Source organism: Chelonoidis abingdonii, chromosome 2, assembly GCF_003597395.2.
Source record: "Chelonoidis abingdonii isolate Lonesome George chromosome 2, CheloAbing_2.0, whole genome shotgun sequence".
Lineage (NCBI taxonomy): Eukaryota > Metazoa > Chordata > Testudines > Testudinidae > Chelonoidis > Chelonoidis abingdonii.
The window spans coordinates 255650969-255676004 of NC_133770.1; the positions used below are offsets into that span (position 1 = coordinate 255650969).

At 43.0% G+C, this 25036-nt stretch overlaps 2 protein-coding genes across 2 annotated transcripts in view; one reads left to right on the top strand and one right to left on the bottom strand.

The window, feature by feature from the left end:
- NECAB1 (N-terminal EF-hand calcium binding protein 1) overlaps nt 1-25036 on the top strand; it is a 140236-nt gene that overhangs the window by 112792 nt on the left and 2408 nt on the right. Inside the window, exons 9-12 of the mRNA XM_032795324.2 lie at nt 4569-4622; nt 7747-7859; nt 16165-16242; nt 17285-17376. Of these exons, the coding sequence (XP_032651215.1) occupies nt 4569-4622; nt 7747-7859; nt 16165-16242; nt 17285-17376 (337 nt within the window). The remainder of the gene's footprint in view (nt 1-4568; nt 4623-7746; nt 7860-16164; nt 16243-17284; nt 17377-25036) is intronic.
- The window catches only part of C2H8orf88 (chromosome 2 C8orf88 homolog), a 74481-nt gene continuing 50136 nt past the window's right edge, over nt 692-25036 (bottom strand). The window contains exons 5-7 of the mRNA XM_032795325.2: nt 10346-10417; nt 9464-9505; nt 692-718 (exon numbers count right to left, since the gene is read on the bottom strand). Coding sequence (XP_032651216.2) covers nt 692-718; nt 9464-9505; nt 10346-10417 — 141 coding nt within the window. The remainder of the gene's footprint in view (nt 719-9463; nt 9506-10345; nt 10418-25036) is intronic.

Here is a 25036-nt window from a genome sequence, read left to right on the forward strand (position 1 = left end):
GAAAGACTCGACACCAATTTGCAGGATAAACGAGGAGGTGAAAAAGCTGCTTTTTCTGAGTTCACCTGCCTCTTTTATTATCTAAGATTACACATGCGCAATTGCACAGCACAAATCAAGATTTCTTACAAAAATCTCCCATCACGAGCTCAACAGCATAGCAAACTGCAAAAACACCCCCAGATGCAAACGCAGCAGTCTGGGAAAAAGCAAAGGGGGGAAGTTACAAAACACCGCCAGATGCAGACGGGGCCGTCCGTGTGAAAGTACAGGGGAGGATGGAGGAAGGCCAAGTTCCTGAGATAAGAAACCGGGTGTGCCCAGTTTGCAGACAAGAACAAAATGCCTCAATAATAAGGTATCCAGGCCTGTGGGCCCGGGGTCATTCCTACAGTAGCCATGTTAGTCTAGATCTGTAAAAGCAACAAAGAGTCCTGTGGCACCTTATAGTTTTCCAGCTCCTCCTACCCCAAGGTCCTCAGCTCCCTCATAACAAACAGATCAGACTTCACACCCCTTTTGTGCAAAGATATGAAAAATCACACTCATTTGTGTCTGGGGAATAACATTTTATATATCTTATCTGTATTTATTTTCCATTCCGCAAGCACAGGGTCCCCAGTGTCCATTCGCTGTAGGATCGGGGAATGTTCTTCACCTTTTCCTGGTTGAATCTTCCCACTACAACTGGTCACAAATTCTCTGATGGCAGGGTTTTCTGTCAGAAAATGCCAGTTGGTCAAAATCAAAACATTTTGTGGAGATGATTCTATTTTGATGAAGTTCCAGTTGAGTCCAGTTTGGCTTTCTGTCAACATGCCCACCAGCCTGCCAAGTGGCCTGATGGTGAGCCAGGAGTCTGATAACCCTGGCTCCTGACTCAGCTAGGGCTTCCAGGTTCCCAGCTCCCCTTCACCACACTGGATGGGATGACAGGGGAGATGCAAACCTGGCAGCCCTGTGAGCACTAGCTCCCAGGCTTGTGGCTCCTTGGCAGTCTGAGCATCCAGGGCCCACAGCTCTGAGGCAGCCTGCAGTCCCTGAGCCAGGACCCCAAAGTTTCCGGAGCTCACAGCTTAGACTCCCCTAGAGCCAAAGCTCCATTCCTTTTTGCAGTAAATTTTGAAATATCAAAATCCTCCGCAAAACAAAATCACTTTTATCTGTACAGTTCTTCCCATTTCCAGCTTGAGTTGCCATATGGTATCACATCATTACCAACCAAGCTAGTGGGGTGAAAGTCAGCCCTGCACAAAGGGCCAGCACAAAGCCTATGTGTCAGTTAAATCCCACTTCAGATCTATTTGGAAGGTTTAAGTGGTGCATAGCCCTTATTCAGGCCCTCTGAATAGAGTGAATTTCACCTTAGACCAGTCTTGTACTTTGAAATTTATAGAAGGAATTTAAACATTTTTAAATTTGCCTGTCAAAACTCTGGGGTCAAATTTTTCCCTCAGTGACGTAAATACCACAAATTTTGTAGGAGAGCAGAATTTGGCCTACTTCATTCTACAGTAGGGTGAAATCTGCAGTAGTTCTTGTTGCTACTTTATGTTGTGATCTCTTGCTTCATCTCTTTTACTTTATTCCTGTCCTTGGAGTTTAGTATGAGAAGTATATGGAGGCCACAGGAAGTATAATGAGATGCAGTTTCCTGCATGGTTCTCTGTCTGAAGTCTCTGTGCTGACAGATGAGCCTTTACAAATAGTTTCCTCACAAATTTTGTGATTTCCCATCCAAATTCTGCATGAGATGCACAATTATACAGCCAGACGTGTACCCAGAAGCCTCCTACTGCAAGACAAACCCAAGAAAGAAACCAACAGGACTCCACTGGCCATCACATACAGCCCCCAGCTAAAACCCCTCCAACGCATCATCAGGATCTACAACCCATCCTGGAAATGATCCCACACTTTCACAGGTCTTGGGTGGCAGGCCAATCCTTGCCCACAGACAAACCTGCCAACCTGAAACGTATTCTCACCCAGCAACTGCACACCGTACCATAGTAACTCTAGCTCAGGAACCAATCCATGCAACAACCTCGATGCCAACTCTGCCCACATATCTACACCAGCGACACCATCACAGGACCTAACCAGATCAGCCATACCATCACTGTTCATTCACCTGCATGTCCACCAATGTAATATACGCCATTATATGCCAGCAATGCCCCTCTGCTATGTACATCGGCCAAACTGGACAGTCACTACGAAAAGGATAAATGGACACAAATCAGATATTAGGAATGGCAATATACAAAAAATCTGTAGGAGAGCACTTCAACCTCACTGGCCCTGGCCACACATATAGCAGACCTTAAGTGGCCATTCTGCAGCAAAAAAACTTCAGAACCAGACTTCAAAGAGAAACTGCTGAGCTTCAGTTCATCTCAAATTTGACACCATCAGCTCTGGACTTAAACAAAAGACTGTGAATGGCTTGCCAATTACAGAGCCAGTTTCTCCTCCCTTGGTTTCACACCTCAACTGCTAGAACAGGGCCTCATCCTCCCTGATTGAACTAACCTCGTTATCTCTCTAGCTTGCTTGCTAGCATATATATACCTGGCCCCTGGAAATTTCCACTACCTGCGTCTGACGAAGTGGATATTCACCCACGAAAGCTCACGCTCCAAAACGTCTGTTAGTCTATAAGGTGCCACAGGATTCTCTGCTAATTATACAGCAGTTGATGAGTGAATGTCATTTCACTACTAACTTATTCTGCCACCTGCTGTTGGTGGTGCTCCAGCAAATACCATGTTTACTTAAACTCCACCAGCAGCATCACATCTTTTGTTTGCTTTTAACCACCTATTGTGTTTGCACTGGCAAAATGCCTGCTTATCAAGGTTAAGAAGTCATTGCCTAATTGTATTCATGTTTGGGAAAAGAAAAAGCATCTTTAAATTTCTTACACAAAGCAGCTCCTACAGTGTGTTGCCATTTGCCACAATGTAGTCTGTTGCACTTTGCCAAATCCTGAATTTTGCTTCATGTCTTTATTACAAGTATTTCTTGTTGGTTCTGAAGTGTGAAGAAACTATCTCTGGTGCTAAATTACTCCTTTGTCACTGGGAATGTCTACAATTCAAGCTGGAGGTATAAATTCCAGTTCAAGGAGACATACTTATGTTGGCTCTTGGACAGGTAGGTAGGGTGGCTAGCCCCTTTGCAGCTCACAACGACACTCTATTTTTAGTGCAGTGGCTCGATCAGCGCAAGCCCAGGTATATCTCTTCAAGCTGAAATTTACACCTCCAGCTCGACATGTGAACATACCCACTGGGTTACAAGTATTCCCATATGTGTAGCATTAGAGGGCCTGATCATCAGTGGGCATTTGCTAACTTTGTACATGCGCTACTAGATGTGTTCACACAAATCAAAGATTTGCCTGTCCACATCTAGTAGTACGCATATGAAGTAAGTAGGTACATTTGCAATCTCACAAATGTACCTTCTTGAAAATCAGACTAATTGCAGGCAGGTAGTTCTACCCACGTGCAGTTCTACTTTGTGCCTGTTCCTTCTCCAGAAGTTTCTTTAATCCAGCAGATGTGTTTAGAAGCTAATTTACCACCTCTAGCACAGGGGTTCCCAGATCTGGTTCACGGCTTGTTCAAAGTAAGCCCCTGGCAGGCCACAAGACACTTTGTTTACCTGAGCGTCTGCAGGTACAGCTGCTCACAGCGGCTGCGGTTTGCTGTTCCTGGCCAACAGGAGCTGCGGGAAGCAGTGGCCTGGCCCCCGCCACTTCCTGCAGCTCCTGTTGGCCGGGAACGGCAAACCATGGCCACTGGAGCTCCGAGTGGCCGCACCTGTGGACGCTCAGGTAAATAAAGTGTCTCGCAGCCTACCAGGGGCTTACCCTGAACAAGCTGCAAGCCAAGTTGGGAACCACTGCTCTAGCATATATACTGTTCACTGCTGCAATGTGGATTCTTGTAACTGCATTGTTGGCTATATGGAAGATTTCCCAGCTATGACCGCTAGCAGTTGTGGAAGACTCTTCAAGGCCTAATTGAGCTTCCTTCTTCTGTTGGGCACATTTAGCAGCTACTTATTAATAAAGGGATTTGCTTATAATACTACCCATGAATAAAATCTACACAAGTTTCTCCTGTACAAGACCTATATTATGCTAAATCTCAGGGTTCGTTCATTCATTCCTACTTGCCTCATTTGTGACATCTTCAGCAGAGTTTTTCTTTTGTGAGTTAGATCTAAAATATGAATGTGACTGAGCAGATTTATCACAAATGAACAACTTGCTTCTCCGTCTAGCTATTAATGGGATTTGAAGTGTGTGTGTGTGTGTGTAAAATGCTAAATTTGATCCAGCCTGTAGCTCTTGCAAGCAACTTGTATGTCAGACTAACAGCCAATAAATAAGCAGAAAGGCCTTAGTTTAAACTCAAGTAGGCCTATAGCAGAATCTGGTTTGGAATGGCCTAGTCTACCGCCCCACCTCCAGGCCCCAAAAATAAAAGTCTAAGTCATTGCCCACAGCTAATCTTTGGTGTTTATATTTGCATTCTTTCCCCCTTGATCACAAGGATCTAAAGCTTGAGCCACTGGAAGAAGAGATTTTGGAAGGAAACACAAAATCTGTAAGTGTTTTTCAAGGCAGTGAATTTAATAAGGCATTTGTGGACCAGTTTTGTGTGGTGTAGAGAATATCCATCTGCAGCTTGGTTGAAATCACCAAACTCACATTTCAGCTTATTGCAGCAGAACCTCAGTACACAAGAAATAATAAGACCTAAAAGAGCTTTTTGGGGAAGAGGGAATATACCACCAAACTGAGAGGTCATGAGAAAATACCCATTATTTAGAGATAATAAACAAACAGAGATAGTGAATCATAAAATTAAAGAAACTAAGAACATATCCAGAAATGAACACAAATTACAAGCAGGTATACATACCAAGAGCAAATCTTTCAAATAAATCGGTGTTGATACTAATGTTAAACCTTAAATCAAATAAAAAGAACGAGGAGTACATGTGGCACCTTAGTGACTAACAAATTTATTTAGGCATAAAAACTTTCATGGGCTAAAACCCACTTTATCAGATGCATGCAGTGGAAAATACAATAGGAAGATATATACACATACACAGAGAACACGAAAAAATGGGGATTGCCATACCAACTCTAATGAGACTAATCTCAGTTAAGGTGAGCTATTATCAGCAGGAGAAAAAAAAACTTTTGTAGTGATAATCAGGATGCCCCATTTCAAACAGTTGACAAGAAGGTTTGAGTAACAGTAGGGGAAAAATTGGCATGGGGAAAATAGGTTTTAGTTTGTGTAACGACCCATCCACTCCCAGCCTTTATTCAAGCCTAATTTAATGGTGTCCAGTTTGCAAATTAATTCCAGTTCCTCATTGGAGTCTGTTTTTGAAGTTATATTGTTGAAGAATTGCGACTTTTAGGTCTGTAATTGAGTGTCCAGGGAGGTTGAAGTGTTCTCCAACTGGTTTTTGAATGTTATAATTATTGATGTCTGATTTGTGTCCATTTATTCTTTTGCGTAGAGACTGTCCAGTTTGGCCAATGTACATTGCAGAGGGGCATTGCTGGAACATGATGGCATATATCACATTAGTAGATGTATAGGTGAATGAGCCCCTGATGGCGTGGCTGATGATTAGGTCTTATGATGGTGTCCTTTGAACAGATATGTGTACAGAGTTGGCAACGTGCTTTGTTGCAAAGATAGGTTCCTGAGTTAGTGTTTTGTTGTATGGTATGTGGTTGCTGGTATTTGCTTCAGGTTGGGGGGCTGTCTGTAAGTGAGGACTGGCCTATCTCCCAAGATCTGTGAGAGTGAGGGATCATCCTTCAGGATAGGTTGTAGATCCTTGAAGATGTGCTGGAGAAGTTTTAGTTGGGGGCTGAAGGTGACGACTAGTGGCGTTCTGTTACTTTCTTTGTTGAGCCTGTCCTGTAGTGATTATTACTACAGAAGTTTTTTTTCTCCTGCTGATAATAGCCCACTTTAATTGATTAGACTCGTTAGAGTTGGTTTGGCAACCCCCATTTTTTCATGTTCTCTGTGTAGATATATCTTCCTATTGTATTTTCCACTGCATGCACCTGATGAAGTGGGTTTTAGCCCACAAAAGCTTATGCCCAAATAAAGTTGTTAGTTTCTAAGGTGCCACAAGTAATCCTTATTCTTTTTGCTGATACAGACTAACACAGCTACCACTCTGAAACCTTAAATCAAATGTGCATGAAAAGAGATAGCCAATGATGGCACTTAATAGACTCGACCAAGAAAAACATTAACAAGGAAAGATCAAATGAGTCATATGATTCTGGGCAGCTTGACTGTGAAATAGCATAGATGCAAGTTGATCACTGAGACGACCGTATCAATAATCAAGCCAGGAAGGAATCAAAGCCTGGACCAAAGATTCCATTGTGTTGGTTGTTAAGCAAGCATCATTTCTTGAAATACTGACTAAGCAAAGTAACAGGTATTAATGGATGAACCAATATGCAAGCTCCTTAGAATATTAGAATTATAAGCATCAAGAATTCAGGATGAAAGGTCTGGTCTTCTCCATATTCAATTATTCTTCTAGAGTTTTACCTTTCATCAAGGTTATTCATTCTGTAGAAAGGACAAACTTTTCAAGTCAATTTATAGTTTCAATTATTATTTTCAACTGGTCACTTCAAAAAAATTACTATAACATGACCACACTGTAAATCTTTTTTGCATTTCTTTTACTTAATTTCACAAGGCCTAAATCCAAAGTGAAGCAGAAACATACATTTTCTTCTCTACCACCTGTTTCCTGATTCTATTTCTGAGAAAACCTGTACTGGAATATATCAAAAATAGGGTTGTATTCCATAACTTAAATCATTTTTGTTGTGCAATTTGTAGTTGCACATTAAGCTTTGGGATTGTGAGCAATTGGGATCAAAGATTTGTAACTTCAATATCTGGAGACTTAGGTTCAACTTGCACATCTGCTTGCATAGAATTGATTCATCCATTGAAATGTGTTAACTTTTCTTATGAAATAAGCAATTATTGTTTCCTGACATAACAATAAACACATTAGATACTCTGACCCAAGCTTCGGACAAGTCACCCACATTTTCAAAAGTGGCCACAGATTTTGAGTGCCCATCTTGAGCAGTAGCCTAGCTTGGTGCAAGAATAACCTGTAGCATCTGTAAATTATTTTACTCTAAGGTTCCAGAGAACTAAAACAGTGGATTGAAAACTCTCCAGGGGAATATCGAGGGGGAAGGGTGAGGGGTTATTTTGTTTTACACGATGGAATCATTTCTGCTGGTCTTACATTTTATAAAAGCTTATATTTACAAAAGCTTAATTTGGGGGCAAATTGGAACTGAGTGTCTCTCTTTAAGATTCCGGTACAATCAGTATTTTTTAAATTCTCTGTGCTGTTGTTGATTTCTGTCTGAATGTTGCATTACATGTTTTTCATTTAATTAAATGAAGTTGGATATAGTTGATATCACGGATTTGAGGATACTCAACTTGAGAAATCTAAGGCTTGATTTTTAAAGGTGCTAAGCACCCACCACCCCAGTTGAAGCTGATGGGAGTTGAGCTGCTCAGCACATCTGGAATTCAGGCCATAGATTTCTCAACTTGGGATCCTGATAATTTTCTCAGTTTAAAATGTATGGAAACAATAGGAGGAACATGACAATCGATACTGTAATATCTTCATCAGCACATAATGATTGTTCAGCGTCAAATGTCTGTGCTAGAGGAAGAACTAGAAGAATTCCGACTTGCTCTGAAACAGTATGTGGAATCTGCATCTACTCGGACTGGATGTTTGCAGTAAGTAGCCCTCGAAAGCTTATGCTCAAATAAATTTGTTAGTCTCTAAGGTGCCACAAGTACTCCTGTTCTTTTTGCGGATACAGACTAACATGGCTGCTACTCTGAAACCTGCAGTAAGTATGATTTTTATTACCATTACGGCTTATTCTGTGTAGCACTACAAATATGAATATTTCTTTGAATGAATCTCAAACTTGGGGTAGACCAGGTGTTAACAGAGAGACTGTCTCATGGACCATCTCCCTTCCCATGCATGGGGACCATCTTCTCTTCTGTTGGGGAACACACAAGGGGAGCGTTGGGACAGGACGATTGGAATAAGAGCGAGAGTTCAAAGCATATACGAATTGTCATAAATAGATAGCTAAGGGTTAATGTTTCTTTTACCTGTAAAGGGTTAACAAAGGGAACCAAACACCTGACCAGAGGGCCAATCAGGAACCGGATTTTCAAGCTGAGGAGGAATGTTTTGTGTCCGTGTCTTTGTCTGGCTCTCAGCTATGAGAGGGGATTTTTTTCTATTTCTTCAAGCTCTCTAATCTTCAGTTTCCCAGTTGTATAGTTACAAAGGTAGAAAATAATAGCTGTTATTGTTTTGTTTTGTATTACATTGTGGTAGTGCTGGAATGTTTAATTGTATCTCTATTTTTGGATAAGCTGTTTATTAAGAACTCATTTTCTTTTAAGCAATTGACCTGTTATTGTCACTCTTGATCCAGAAAATATTTTTAATGTCTTTTTTCTTTCTTTTTTAATATAAAGTTCTTTTAAGACTTGTTGAGTTTTTTTCTCTCTCTGGAATGCTAAGGAACGAGGGGAGGAAATCTCTTTGTGTTAGATCTACGATGGTGTGAATCCTGCAACACAGGAATTGGTGGGCAGGAAGAAGACAAAGGGGGAAGAGAGAGAGGATTCTTTTCGTTCCATGGTATTTGTTGTCTCTTTGTGGAGAGAGGAGACTGCTTCTTTGTATTGTGATGTAAAAGGGTGCATCATAAACTCTCAGTTAGCCCAGAGAGGAAATTTCTGGGTGGAGAGAGAGGGGAAGGAATGGGTTATTTCCCTTTGTGGTAAGACTCAGGGCTTCTGAGTCTTGGGGTTCCCCAGGGAAGGGTTTGGGGAGACCAGAAGGAGCCAAAACCCTGGAATTTTTGGCTGGTGGCAGCGAGATCAAATCTAAGCTGGTAATTAAGCTCAGAGGGGTTCATGCTAGCTTCTCAAGTTATGAACGCTAAGGTTCAAATCGGAGTAGGAAAGCTATGATACGAATACACAGAATATTTTATAAATATTCATATAAAGTATTCAATGTGGGGACTTAGGCCCAGCTGTAGAGGTGGACAAATTATTCAACATATATGTTGAATAATTTGAAAAGAATCACACAATGTGTTGAATTAGTCAGTGAATAGTATTTGCCCAGCTTTTGTCCTCTGTAATAGAGGATAATTAGAAAAAGAGCTGGAAGTGAGAATTCCATAGGTTAGCCCTAGGATACTGCAGTTTCTTGTAGGGGAGGTTGTTTTGTAGCATTTTCTTAGGATCCCTGAGAAGGGGAGTTTTTGAAGAAAGACTCTTTGAAGACTTTTTCTAGTGCATACCTTTCTGGGACAGTGCCTCAGCAAGCTTCCTCCACCCTGATCCTGCATCCTGATCCTGCAAAACATCCCACAAAGGCATATAAAGCTCTACCCATGCAAATCACTTTGCAGGATCAAACCTTATTTGGAATTCTTTCAAAGTTGAATTTAAAAAAGTTGATTTCTTGCCTGCCATAGTATGATTGTTGTGAATTGTTGGGCTTTTTTCTTCTGCTGTACTTCTCTGTTAATCAGTCACTCTCTGAGGGCAGGTTACACTTAACAACATCAGCACAGCTGCACCGCTGCAGCTGCACCGCTATAGGACTTTAATGAAGACATTCAGAGCTGATGGGAGGAGCGTCTCCTGTTGGCATAGTTAACCCACCTCTGCAAGAGGCGATAGGTATGTCAGTGGGAGCAGCTCTCCTGTTGACGTAGCATGTCTATGTCATCACTTAGGTTGATATAACTAAGTTGCTTAGGGAGTATGAATTATTCACACCCCTGAGTGACATAGTTATGCTGAAGTAGTTCTGTCACGTAGACCAGGGCTAAGTCTCATGACTGTGTTTTCCAGGCAAATATGCTCGCTCCCCAGTGAGGATACTCAGAACCCAAAGCAGTGCTAATCAGGGAAGGCAGGCTGATAATAAAAACATGCTTGGGAAGTTTTATTGTGTTTTGACTCTTATTTGAGCATGGTTTAAAGTTCATCATAAAGAGAGGATCAAAAATCCCTTTAGAGAGGGAAAACAGACCAGTGAGGGCTTGTTTCCTTGTTTGTTACACTAGCCATGCTAGAGCTCAAAAAGTCTCAAAGCTACTAGTCCAAAGACTGAAATCATAAGCCTCAAATTTTGTTACAGTGCACCTAAACAAATCACAGAAAAAATGTTATGCTGCACTGCCCTTACCTGTTTGTTTGCTAAGAGGTGTCCATCCAGTGACTTGCATGCTCCACCCTTCATCCATCTGAGAGAAATTTAAAATCAGAACATGCTCAGTAAAAGGAGAGCATTCTTGTGGTGATAGTTGTGTGTTTGGGAAGGTTTTTTCAGCATGCTGAGGGGTATTGGCGGACCCAGGGCCGGCTCTAGCAATTTCACCGCCCCAAGCACGGCGGCACGCCGCGGGGGGCGCTCTGCCGCTCGCCGGTCCCGCGGCTCCAGTGGACCTCCCACAGGCGTTTCTGCAGACGGTCAGCTGGTCCCACGGCTCCGGTGGACCTGTCACAGGCATTTCTGCGGAGGGTCCGATGGTCCTGTGGCTCCAGTGGAGCTGCTGCAGGCGTGTCTGTGGGAGGTCCACCGGAGCCACGGGACCAGCGGACCAACCACAGACACGCCTGTGGCAGCTCCACCAGAACCGCCTGCCTCCCTCCCAGTAACCGGCAGAGCGCCCCCTGCAGCGTGCCGCCCCAAGCACGTGCTTGGGGCGCTGTGGCCTGGAGCCGGCCCTGGATGGACCTCCCTTTAAGAGGGAGAAGATCTCCAGCCTATAAAAGGGTGGCTAGCTCAGTTCAAATCAGACCAGACCTATAAAATGGAAAGGACAAATCTGACAGTTTGCTGAGTATACAACGCTCAGATAACAAAGTGAGGGCAAAATATATTATTATTATTAATATTAGTATTACCATAATGCCTAGGAGCCATAGTCACTGACAAGGACCCATTGTGCTAGGTGCTGTACAAACACAGATCAAGATGGTCTCTGCCCCAAAGAGCTTACAATCTAAGTAATATATAAACAGATAGAGGCATAATGCTAGATGAAAGGCATTTGCATTTCTTTTCCTATTATTAGAATTTATTAAAGCAATGGTTCTCAAACTTACTTGCTCAGGCTCCCCTTCTTTATGTCTGTAGTCATTTATGACCTCCTCCCAGGATGCCCAGCTCTGAAGGCAGTGCCGTGCCAGCAGCAGCATAGACGGGTGGCAGTGTGAAAAGTGATATTTGTCAATATCACTTTTCAGAGCAGACATAGTGTCCCACTGCCACCCTAGGGCATACAGCCAGAGCCCCGCTGTCTCCCTATGAGGCATTGTGGGGGAAGAAGAGCCCAAGCCTGGGCTGCCTCCCCGTGAGTGATTGAGAGGAGAGCCCGGGCCCAGGTGGCGGGGTTCTGGCAGTCAGCCCCAGCGCGGTGGGGCTCCGGCCATCCCCTTTCTTCCTGCCTCCCAGGTGTGCACGGTCCTTCTGGTCCAGCCCCAGCCATCCAGAGATGACAGCCACAGCTCTTTAAAATAAATAAATAAATAAAAGCACACAGCTCGGGCCTCACTTGACACATTCCCGCAACTCTCTTGGGAGACCTGCCTCATAATTTGAGAAGTGCTGGATTAAAGGGATGAGATTCCATCCCTGTACTTCACTAAAAAGGTAGAAACCAGAGGGTTTTACTTAGACTTGGAAGGATTAGATTTTTATTGATAAATGTCAATTCCACCATATGCACACAGACCAACAAAAAATTTCCATCAATAATAATCAAATTACAGACAGGAAAAGTAAGAAAAATGCTTATGAGAACTTATTAGAGATTGATTTAAGGATATTTGCTTTGTATCTTTTGACAGGCGATGTTGGTCATTTGTTATTTTAACAGTTAAAAAGCTTTAACTTTTGAATCTCAGCATCTAGTCATTAAATAATTATTGTCTGACTCCCAAATCTCCTATTATTTCCCCACAACTGTGAAAATTTAAATTGATAAAAGCAAAAAAATGTTTAAAATAAACTGGTATTGTTGAAATTATACAAAATAAAATTCTAATTCTACTAAACCAACACTTAATGGACAAAATTATCTTCAGTTGAATAACAGCAGGGATGTTTAGCTCATTTTGTGTAAGTCTGTGAGCTAGTGTTTGAATCACTACCCTCTAGCCTGACAAAATTTAATGGGATACTATTTTGCCTGGGAATGAACTACAGTAGATCCTCAAACATCCAAACACTAGAGTTACGGACTCAGCTATCAACCGGACACCACGTGAAACAAGAAGTAACCAATCAGGCAGCAGCAGAGACAAAAAAAAAAAGAAGAAGAAAACCCGCAAATACTATACTGTGCCTGTATTGCACCTTAAAGGTAGACACATCTGGGCTGCCTGTCCCCACCCCACCCCCACCCCACGCATGGGGCAGCCACTTATAGCTAGGAGGTGAAGACGCTGTGGCTGCCTGCCCAAGGCAGGCAGAGCCAGCAGAGCAGGAGCACTACTTGGGTCTGCACCACTTTCACCCATTCCGCCCCACCGATGGCAGGGGGACATGTGGTTTTTACTTCCCCCCAGCCAGGAGGTGGACAAACTTGCAAACTCAGTCTGACCCAGGAAAAAAGCTGCCGGCAAGGAAGCTGCCAGAGCTGAGGAGGGAGCTCAGCTGCTGCTGGAGCCTGCCCTGGAGTGTCAGGTGCTGAAGTCCAAACTGTGCTTTGTTCAGAGTTATGAACATTTCAGTGTTATGGTCAGCCTCCATTCCTTCCATAACTCTGAGGTTCTACTGTAGATAGGACAGACAGATTAAGTCACAGAAGTGGAGGAGCTGCACTATACCTCAAGATTCCATACAAAATGAGTGATGCAGACAACACAGTAAAATCTGTATGGAAAAGAATCTCAAGTCATTAAGATATGTAGGATTATAATACCAGCTTCTGGATCAGGAAAGACAGCCAGAGCTGAGAATCAGACTCACTGAGTAGCAATCAGGAGAGGACCTATGATGAGGAACAAAAGGCTACCTTTATCATTCACCAATTCTGGGACTGGTCAGCCCCTAGCATTTGTTGGAGCAAGCTCAGGGCTGCTCTAACTTACACTTGGTTTCCTATGGCTGGGGCTGTTCTAGTAACAGTGAATAACCACATCTCCTTATTCTTGGACTTTCCCACTCCACCAGGAGCTGTACCATCCCAGCATTACTCCTAAGAAAGGGGAGCTTCCTGTTGGTGTGATCCACTGACTTTACTTCCCCTTTGCATTGGCAAAGTAGTGCAAAGGACCTGTAGCATGATGAAAAATCAGGTCCACTGAGTTTGTCTTGGTAAGAGTGATCAAACTGGAAACCATATCTAGTAAAACAATAATAATGGGCAACTTCACCTCAACACAAATAAACTGGTCATATCGAATGCCAGAACAAGGTTTGGAGAAGCAATAAACAACTGTTTCTTGGAATAGCTTTCTTTAAACCTGGTTAATGTGAGGCGAGGACAGTATCAGTTTAGGATTGGAGCTGGTAAAACATATCCCAGCAGAACAATTATCCATCAGAGAGAGCTGATTCTGTGGAATGGACATAACTCACCCTAACAGACATCCCATAGAAATGCAGTTGGAGAAAGAAAATATGAACTTTTTGTAATATTTGGAAATGGTTGACTATGTTGTGGACAAATGTACCATCACGCAAGGACCAAGAGATGGAAAAGCAAACCAGAATGCTACCTGCTACAAAAAAGAGAGTTTACAACATACCAAAGCATTCTTTAGTAACACTGAACTGCATGCTTGTCATAAGAAAAATCCTAAACTGTTTGAAAATATAAAACTGAAAGAGCACATAGAAAAAGGAAGAACTGATTTGTTTCCACAATTTAGCAGATATTTGGTGTGCCAGTGGTGCCACCTGCTGGTCACTTTCTGATTCATTCTGGATGTTTTATTTTGTTGTGCTACTACACGTAGTTACTGACCAGCTCTTCATGTAGCAGGAGATAACGAAAAGGGTGGATTCATTACTTGTTACAGTTTAGGGTGTACTGAGCACAGTTTTCAAACAAAGCAGTAATAAAGTCTCCACATCTCACATTTGGATGTGGAAATAATCTATAAGTATCCTTTTTTTGCAGTGCACATCCAGTTGCCAATTTGAGCATCTAAATGCAGAATTACAAATCATATCAAGACTTACATATTTGAAAACTAGCTCCTGAGTATGAGGTTTATAGAATGCACTAAAGCAAATGACACTGTGGGAAGGATTGGCATGTGTTCCATGGGATACTTTATGCCACCATGGACTGGTAGGTGAACTCCATGGCAAGCTGTCTAAGACAACTGGAGGAATAAACCCCAAAATAGACAATACATGGGGGGAAAGTTTTTTCTGAGAATTTGGGCTGTCGGGCAAGGACTGTTTTTGTGTTGTTTGTTAGTACAGTAGCTAGTACAATCGACCCTATTCCACATGTGGGGTCCCTAGGTGCCATCATAACAGAAATACCTAATAAAAAGATACTGTTTTTAAAAAGTGTATGAGCAGCAGACAGTGACCAGTCTACCTTTATGCCACATATGGCTGCTTGCTTCCAAAACACCTAAGGTCTATCCTGCTTTAATGAACTTCTTGCCTCTGGAAAACAACCCTGCACAAGTGAAGCAGCATAATTTAGGCCAAGATTTTCAGAAGTGACTAATCATTTAGATGCCTTAATTTCTGAGTATCCCACTCTGAGACACCTTACCCAGGAGGCTTGATGTTCAGAGTGTGGGTATAAACATGCGGACTCACCCCTGTGGCGCCTACTGCTGGTTTCTGTCAGGAATTAGCTCGTCCAGCTTCCGGAGTGCTCTCTGCAGGCTGGTGATCCGCCTTACCAGTGGCCCCCATGTCCCTCCCAGGACCCTGAGCCCCTTTCTCTGGGGTGCTGCTCCTCTGGCAGTAACCCCTCAGTCTTGGGGTCTCCCTGCCCAGGGGAACCCCCACCTCCTATCCCCACCTTGCCTCAGTGTAATGTTACTGCCAGTCACCAACTAGCCTCCATTCCCTGGGGCAGACTGCAATGTATGCCACTCATCACTGACAAGGTTGGTTTGGACCTGCTGCCTTTGCTTACCCCTGGGCTGCCCTTTACAACCCTCAGTACCCATTGGCCTTCTGCTAGGCCACAGCCTGGGGCTTTCTAGGCTGGAGCCTTCCCAGCTCCTCTGCCTTTCCCCAGCCCTGCTCCACTCAGGTGCTCTGCTCAGGTCCCTGCAACCAGATCTGTCTCCCTCTACAGCTAGAGAGAGACTGTTTGGGCTCCTGGCTTCCAGCCTCTTATAGGGGCCAGCTGGGCTCTGTTTGGGGCATGGCTGCAGCTCTGCCTGCTTTCCCCAGTCAGCCCAGTGGCTGCTTTCTCCTGCCACAGCCCTTTCCTAGGTCTGTTTTAAGCCTCTCAGGGCAGGAGCAGGTGTCCACCCTGCTACAGTGGGTAATCAGCACTTTCTGATAATAGGACTCTTTTAACGTGTCTCAAATTGGGCACATAAGTACTGAGGCATCTAAGTCACTACTCATTCTTGGAAATCTTGTCCTTACTTCAAGACTTACTTCACTTGCTCTCTGTGGGAAACACTGTGTATTATGCTGGTTTGCTGCACAGCACAGTTGGATTAGTTTCTATAATACTAAACCATGCTTTTTGAGATAAAGTACCCTAGCAATTGGAACAGTACAAGAAATTAATTTTGTAAATAAGAGTCCATTATAACAGTTCTAATTTTAAAGGTTATAAATAAAAATTCTGCTTAAAAATACCATGCAGTATATCACAGATAAGAGTAGAAAGAGCTCAAGTCATTAGTAAAACAGATGCCTCTAACTCCACATATTTTTTCCTCAGACTATCCAGGTATATCCTTTTTACAGAAATCACTGAGTTTTGTTCAATCACTGTACACTAGCTTGGGAAAAGTATGCTTGCTAATTCTGTCCTACAACTGTTAGTGTTTCCATACAGAAGCTTTCAAGCGAATCCCGCTTCATCATTTATGAGTTCTGGGAGAACAGCAGTGCCTGGAATAGGCAAGTAGTGAGATTACCTTTTGCATTTCAGGTTGTTTAGAAGATCAGAAAGTAACTGCATGAAAGTATTGGTATATAAAGATATAAATATCTTTCATTAAATTACTTGATCTACTTTCCAATTAAATGCCATTAAGAATGCTTCATAATAGTCCAGTTTTTTTTCTGAATTGAGCTTAAAACACTATTTGAATATCTATTGGAAAGACATCCAATAGTCTGATTTGAATAGGCAGAGACTAAAGGTGCAGAGATATAGAGTTAGGAGTCATCAGAATGATGCTGGCAGAGAGCTAATGCAGGGTGGACAAGAAACCAAAAGGAGACAGACAGGTTGCAATCCTGCAACATACTTATGCACATGTGTAACTTTAGGCATGTGAGTGGTCACTGGTGCCTTCCCCCAAGGTTTCCCACCCCTACCACAAAAGCCCAGCAGGCTTCCCAGTCTCTGTTCGGGACCTTGGAAGATATCACATCCAGAGGGTTTCCCACCAGCTGGGTTCTAGCATGCAGGAGGCAGAGATTTAGGGAAGTGGGAAGAGGTGGAGATATTATTCTGAACTGCGTTTTATAAAAGAGATCAGGCCCACCAATCTGAAGGCGGAATCCATTGTTTTGGGGTTTTATGCAGCCTAATATCCTGCTTACAGAATCCAGCCCAATGAGTTCAGAGAAGGTGCATTTACCTTCTGCAACAGTAATAAGAAGAATTGAAAAGGCACTTCAACATCATTGGAATAGACAAATTGCCATACAGGAGCAGACCAAAGATTCATTTAGTTCAGTTTCCCATACCAGATGCTGCCAAGGAAAATTCCAGAATGCCACTGCAGGCTGAGATGGGATAATATGCCCCACACATTAGGTCTAATCCTGCTCTCTAATAGTTAGAGATTGGCTAAAGCCCTGAAACACGTTTAATATCCCTTTCTGAATTTTTTTTAAATTATAATTATGAATTTCTGGCTATTCTTCATAGCCATATAAATATTCAATCCTTTTATATCTTGTTAAGTTCTCATCACTTATATGTTTACAGTCATCTCCAAATGAACTACAGCAAGACATTCCAAAGGAGTAACGTGGACTTCTTGGAGACTCCAGAACTCATGACAACTATGCTAGTACCTGGTAATTATCCAGTTTTTCACAATATTTTACTTGCTTCAATACGAAGACTTCCCATTGACTAGAATGTTCCATACGTGGAATAACTGCAGAATATTCCCTTATTCAAAGCTCTTTTGTAGTTTTGCCTCTCTTCTGCTCTTTTTTTTTCTTTTTCATTAAGCATCATGGGTTTGTGTACAGTAATACAGCTATTAAACACATCAGTAATAGGAACATACACAATACTTCCTCCTATTGGAGAAAAGGTAAGATTATTACAAATTAAGTATTAAACTAACAAATCTGGTACATAGAATATCCAGAATATAAAGAGTTCCTTTGTAAATAGTAACATTCTGTTGCTTTGAACTGTTTTTGCACTACTGGTTTAAAAATATTTAGGCAGAAAATATGTTTGCCTTCTGGTAAAGAGCTAGATTTCTGTTTAATTGCATCTGTTTGTATTACATTGACAGAAAGAGTGGTCTTAATTTACCACCCAATTGTGCATATTTCCTGCAACTTTTCTCCAAACTCCATTCTGAAAAGCTGAGGTGCAGAAGATTCCCAAATTACAATTAATATTATTTGTATTACAGTAGCACCTAGTACTACGTGGTATACATGCACCTTATAAGAGAAACTTCCTGTCCCAAAGAGCTTACAGTCTAAGTAGACAAGAACAACAATGAATAGGGCAAGGATCATCCCCATTTTACAAATGGAGAACTGAGGCACAGAGAGACTAAGTACTTTGTCCAACGTCATACAGAAAATCTGGGGCAGAGCTCGAAATTGAACCCATATCTCCTATTGTAGGAATTGGGCCAGTCCCTATCCAGTGCCTAACCTCTAAATTACTTGAGGTTTTTCCATCAAGCAAACTCCCATGCACAAACTCCACTGCCTTCAGTGATAGTTTGCCTGAGTAAAGAATGAGTAAACTCTAACCAAGGAATGCAGAATTTGGCTCAAATAATTTAGTAATATAATGCACTATTTCCCTCTGCATGATAGTGTCAGACTGCATTGTGCCAATGGCTGGGCTGGAATTCAGTAAGGGACGGAGGACGAAGAAATAGTGGTGTTTAGCACCAAATCAAATAAAATGTGTATGTCATTTATAAATGTTTAAATATAAAGATCCAGTCTGAAACTGAATTTAAAACATAATGTTTAAAGCATCCACTCTGCCTTTTAAGTGAGATTTTAGTCTACAGCATTCATCTTGGTAGATTATTACCATGGCAACCAGAGTATTGCTCAACATGAATTCCTTACTCAAGAAAATAATATAGGAAAGTCATATTTAGGATATGCATAGTTTAATTTTCACAATGTATAGGTTATATTTTCTTTTAGAAATATATATACCTATGTTAAGTTTTTTTTTTTCAACAAGTGCAGTAATTGCAGCCTAAGGATCTTCATACCAATTTGTATTCAAAGGAAAGAAAAGGCTTAAGAGAGAGCAAAAATGATGGCTGTAAGGCAATTACCATATTTTATGCAACAGTCACATACAATGTAGACTGAGACCGGTTTAAAACTCAGTGAAGAACAGAAATAGCTCTGCTACTAGCAACTGCAATTTTGTAATTAATGTAACCCAGGGAAGCCCAGCTCAGATACAGCTACTGATTTTCAGTAGGATCCTTTTTAATCCAGTTTTCCAGCTGAGTTGACCAACAAGGAGATGAACTGACTTCTTTAAAATCACATACTGAATCTGTGTTGCAATAAAGATTACAAGTCTTCTCTTCTATGAGTAATCCAGTTCATGTCAACAGGAATATACTCACCAGGATAAGGACTACTCACCAGAGTGAGGGGTTTGCAGGAGTGATATCTGGGATCCTCCTTGCAACAATAGCCAGTAGAGTCAGTACATTCTGATCACTGTCATTTGACAGGGGTATAACCCTTTTGAAACCTTGACCCATGTCATGTGACTGAGTATTAATGGGAGATGAGTGACCAGGCCCACTTGCTCCAGGTTGCCATGAACCACTTAGTACTAACTTTGATGTATTCTTCTTACCCTACATTGCAAAGGGCAGAACTCCCAGCACAATTGGAGCACTTTTTGCAACAAGACTGACACTCATGTACCTGACTTTGATGTTCATAAAGCAGGAGTCTGGCCTCAGCACTGGCTCAGCAAAGATCAGTGCTTCATGATGCATTCACAGTGATCCACCTCATTGCCCATACAATTCCAGCTGCTTAAGTGAGCACAGAGAGATGCAGGCTGCTATTTGGACTCAGGTGAACCAGAGGAATCAGCTGATTCCAAATAGATTTTCACTACAGAGAAGTACAAAGACAGTGAATCTACAAGAGAGGATCCAGTTCTTATGGAAATAGTCCAAGACCATTGATTTTGATTTAAAACTGAGACAGGAATCTGCAGGAATCACAACTGAGACTTTCCTAGGCCAGGTACTTTTGCCCAATGAGGCTGTTGTTCCTTACACCTTATTTTAGATCAGCTGATGAAGAAGGTGGACAGACACCTCACTCAGTTACCCTTGCTTTGAAGGCTATTGCGAAAGAGTACATCTTCCCCAAGGTCAATCACCAGTTATGTCCCCCATCCTCCATGCAAGAGCCTTGCAGTGGAGATGACCATAGCTAGAGGGAAGACCTACTATGTTACTGGTACCATACACCTGGATGCTGAGCTGTGGGACTGGGATTCATTTGGACAAATTGTTTACCAAACCACTGCTGCAGTCTTAAGCATTATAGAAAACTGGACTTTCATGGCCAAAATTGGGTCGATCTAAGAAAAGAAGCCTCCATTCTGATCAATTTCCTTCTCCAAGGCAAATATTGGGAATTTAAGAAGCTAGAGTACAAAGGTGTAAACAGTTGCATTAAAAGCTCTCTCTCCCTCCTCCACTGTTCTGCTCAGCTCCTTCATCAACTTCTCCTGGACTACCACTCTCCTCCCCTGATTAAGCAAGTTCTGTCCTAGAAAATGCACATCTCCAATTATCTTTGGTGGGAACTGAACACAGAAAGAACAGTTTAATACTATTTCTTTAGACTAACAGAGGAACAGATTATAGATGATCTATTTAGGTATCATAACACAATAGTAAGGGTTTAATTTTCTTGTACCTTAAAGTTTAACAAAGGGAACCAAAATGCCAGGAGGACCATACAGAAACAATTTTTAAAAGTTCGGGAGGAATGTTGGTGTGTGTCCCTTTGTTGTGTTCCGGTTGTCTTCGGTATGAGAGTGAGATCTTCTATCTTCAAGCTTCGATAATTCTTCCGGTTTCCAAGTTGTGAGTACAAAGGTAAAAACAGAGCTTAGTGTTTTTTTGTATTACATGGTGTAGTTGCTTGGATGTTTAAATTGTATTTCTTTGTGAATAAGGCGTTATTATATTTTTTCTTTTAAGAATTGACCTGTAATTGTTATTGATACAGAGTCCTTTATACAACAGCTTTTCTTTTAAACTGTTGGATTTCTTTGTAAGTGAGCTATAGGATAGAAATCCCTGTTCAGGTACGACCTCTCAGGAAAGATGGAGGGGGAATAAAGAGAGAGGAAGGAAACATTCTTACTCTGTTTTTGTAATCAAGGGTTTAATACAAGTAATCTTCCAGATAACCCACGGAGGGGAAGACCTGGGGAGGAAGGAAATAGATACAAGGAGGGTATTTCCCTTGCGTAAGACACAGGCATCTGAGCTTGGGGTCCCCGGAAGTTTGGAACTAGGCGTGAGCAAACATGGATTTTTGGCTGTGCGCACTATCAAATCCCAAATGTAATTAAGCTTGGAGTTTTCATGCTAGCATCTTAGTTCTCTGAACTCTAAGTTCAAATCTGAGTAGAAGCTATGAAGAGTGGGCAGTGGACGGATAAGAATCCAGAAGCAAGAGAATAATATTTTCTTTTCTTCTGCTAGGCTTTTAAGCAAGAACAGCGGTTGGTTTTAAAAGGAGCAGAGAGAAAAAAAAAAATTCTGTTTCTCTCATTAGCTCAGTTGGCTTGCTAATTAAGCAAAAACCATTAGAGTGAACAAAGGTCAAGCATAAAATTCCAATTGGATACAATACCATGCAGACACAACATCCAAATAAACTGTTCTTCTAGTTAACTTAATGTAAAAGAGTAGCTAGAAAAAAACAAGGGCCCTATTGCTGGCAAAACCCAGAGACAACAGAGAGCGCAGTTCAGACAATAACCACCAGAGGGCACCCCAACACAAGAAAACAGGAACATGACTCCAAGAAGAACAAATCAAAGCGCAGAAGCACAGCGAACAGAAAAGACTACAAGATCTAGAAATAAAACCAAAAGAAAACAATCAAACAGCAGCCCATAAGAGAACAAGAAGCAAAAAATGCACTCACCAAAGAAAACTACAAGAAGGAGGTGGCCACAGAGAAACAAGAAGAGAAGAGGTGCCACAGAAACAAGAAGAAGATGCAGCCAACAAAAGACAGATAGAACTCCAGAGGGGACCCATCGGCAGACACTGAATATAAAGGCTAAGACACAGAACCCAACCACTCCTCTAAACCCTTCGCCAATATGGTCCCCAGCACAATAAATTCCCACCTAACAGGCAGGTGATGACACTGAGCCTTCTTAGAAAATTTGAAAGGCCTGATTGGGTACAGCATCTCTGAAGACCAGTACATGGTAGAGCTGAGGTCACACCTCAGTGGACCCTTAGCAGAGGCTGGCGAGCTGAAATGCCAAGGGCAAAATGAACTATTATAAACTGTTTCAAACCAAGGCCAGATACAGAATGGGGATAACCGGATCATGCCCAGGTCGGCGTTCAGAACCCAAAAGTGGAAAACAGATGTGTCATTTCCAGACACGCCTACTACGTTGGAAAGAATTATGAGGCCTGGATATCAGAACCAATGTTAAACCCATGGAAAACTGCACTCATATACAAATGGCAGTTCTTGGATGGTGTTGCCTGAGACATAACACGGTACATACAAGATGGAAAACCCAAAAATCTCACCGAGGCGGGAGATTGGAGCAAGTGGATGAAGTGCAGAAAGCAAGAAACCTATGTCAAGGAAAAGAATAGCCCAGGGCACACGACAATAACCCTACAACGAGGCAACCAAGACCCACCTGCAACCCAAGGAAAGCCACAACACCCTATTCTTCACCTCACCAGTCTCCAGTAACTCACCTCGACCAGTGACCCATCAGCTGGAAGATGCTTTAAGTGTAATAACTGGGACATATAAAAGGCCAAGCCCAAAGAACCCACCCGGGTGCAAGTCATTTACCACCACACACCAAAGATCCCAGCCCGGTGCCTCTCAAATCCCCTTGGAGCGAAGGAAAATTTGGAGTGGGCGGAAAGAAGGTTACCGCGTGGAGAGACACAGGGGCACAAGTGTCAGCAGATCACCAATCCTTCGTAGATCCCAACTTCAACCAAAGGCCAAAGTGACCATTTACCCCTTCATGTCACAACTGTAGACTTGCCTACAGCTTAACTGCCTGTCAGTACAAAGGCTGGTCTAGAATTTGTGACTTTTCCAGTCTATGAACAAATTCCTCCCCATGCTACTGGGAAGACTGGCCAACCAGGTGAGCGGGCAAGAGATGGAATGGTTACACCGCCAAGCCAGGCAAGCTCGACCCATTCCTGTTCATGAGCCGTCCAACAAGAAGCCCCGTCTGTGTTACCCGAGACCCAGACAGAGGTAGTGACCTGGATCCCCTGCAACGGCTGAACAGCCACAGCACTCCAGTCCCAGGCCAGAACTGGAACAGCAACCAGCCCCAGCCCCAGCAACGGCACATCTTCAACTCACGCCAGAGGCGCCAGCAAGCCTGAACTGCAGAACCACAGAAACCATATCAAGAGGTCAGCCAGAGCCTGAATACCACAGGTGCACCAGTCGGGAGACGGTCACCGGCAACGGAAACAACCTCATCCCTACATCGCTTCCAGAGGGACCAAGCCCAATCACAGTTGAGGAAGAACTGGTGTCCCCAGCCTCAAGGAACAGTTCCAGACTAGCAAGCAGATGACAGCCTTCAGAAAGTAGTGGCGGCACGGAGCACCCCGCCTCTCAGCTCTTCTAACCGATCCACTTTGTTATGACCAAGTGATTTATACAGAAATCTTTCTGTGACACCAGGAAGAATGGCAGCCGCAAAAACAGTTTGGTAGTCCAACTAAAGTTACGGGGAAGCTCTTAAGCTTAGCCCATGATATCCCAGTGGCCATGCTGGGTGATAGAACCAAGGACAGATTGGGAAGTCCTTCACAGGGAGGGATGGGCAAGGACGTTGCCAAGTATGTCCGGTCTTGTGAGGTGTGCCAAAGTTAGTGGAAAGCCCGAGATCTGGTCAAGGCCCCTCTCCAGCCACTCCCATAATTGAGGATCCATTCAGCGAGTAACTGTGGATATTCTGGGTCCTTTCCCAAGAAAGACGCAGAGGGAAGCAGTACTTACTGACTTTCGTGGACTTGCTTCCCATGGCTGGAAGCAGTAGCTCTAGCAACACCAGGGCTAAAGCGGTGTGCCAGGCCCTAACAGACATTTTTGCCAGGATAGGTTCGCCCTCTGACATCCTTACAGATTCAGGATCTAATTTCCTGGCAGGCTCCATGAAGACCTGTGGGAATTCATGGGTGAATCAGCTTGGCTGGACCCCTTACCACATCAAACCAATGGCCTGGTGAAAGGTTTAATGAACTTTGGGGGCCATGATCCGTAAATTCGTTGAATGAACACTCCTGACTGGGACCTAGTTAGTTGCAGCAGTTGCTTTTTGCTTACAGGGCTGTACCACTTCCCATGTTAGGGTTTTACCTCTTTAACTTGTGTTGGCACGAGGTTAAGGGGCCATTACAGTTGGTGAAGCAACAATGGGAGGGTTGCACCCTCTCCAGGACTAACATTCTGGACTTTGTAAGCAACCACAAAGCACCCTCTGACACTCTTTAACCTTGCTAAAGAAAACCTAAAGGATACTCAGGAGAGCAAAAGCTGCTAGTATGATAAAATACAAGAGCGTTCCTCCAGGTAGAGACCAGTTATGGTCTTAAAAGGCCAACAGGCCCATAAGATGGAAGCATTCACCGTTCACAGTCCAGGAGCACCTAGGAGCTGTTACTACCTCATAGCATTTCCCAATTCCTCCTAAAACCCAGACTACCATGTTAATTCTCTCAAGCCCTTTTTCCAGAGACTTACAGGTTTGTCAGTTACAGTCCCGGGAGGAATGATGCTGAGTGCCTGATGGTGTCTTACTATGATGGGAAAAGGACGGTGGCGTGGAAGACGTGAACTCTCAACCACCGCTGAACGTCTGCAGCCGGCGACAAATAGGACTGTGCACTAGCTTCCCCATTTCTCAGCCACTCCAGGACGGACTGAACAGCATCCACTCCATGACACAGGTAATGCTCACCCAATTAGAACACCAACCACCAGGCGTCTCCTCATGCCCAAGCTGCTATAGAACGGGAGATCCAGAACACTCACAATGGGTATATACGCTCATCTACCAGTGCATGGCATCTCCAGTGTTCTGTACCAAACCAGATGGGGAAATACGCTTTTGCGTGGGACTACAGTAACCTAAATGCGGTAACTCGTCCGGACAACTATCCAATGCCACCACATGGGCTATTGGAGAAGTTGGTGACTGTGCCAGTTCATCTCTACAATA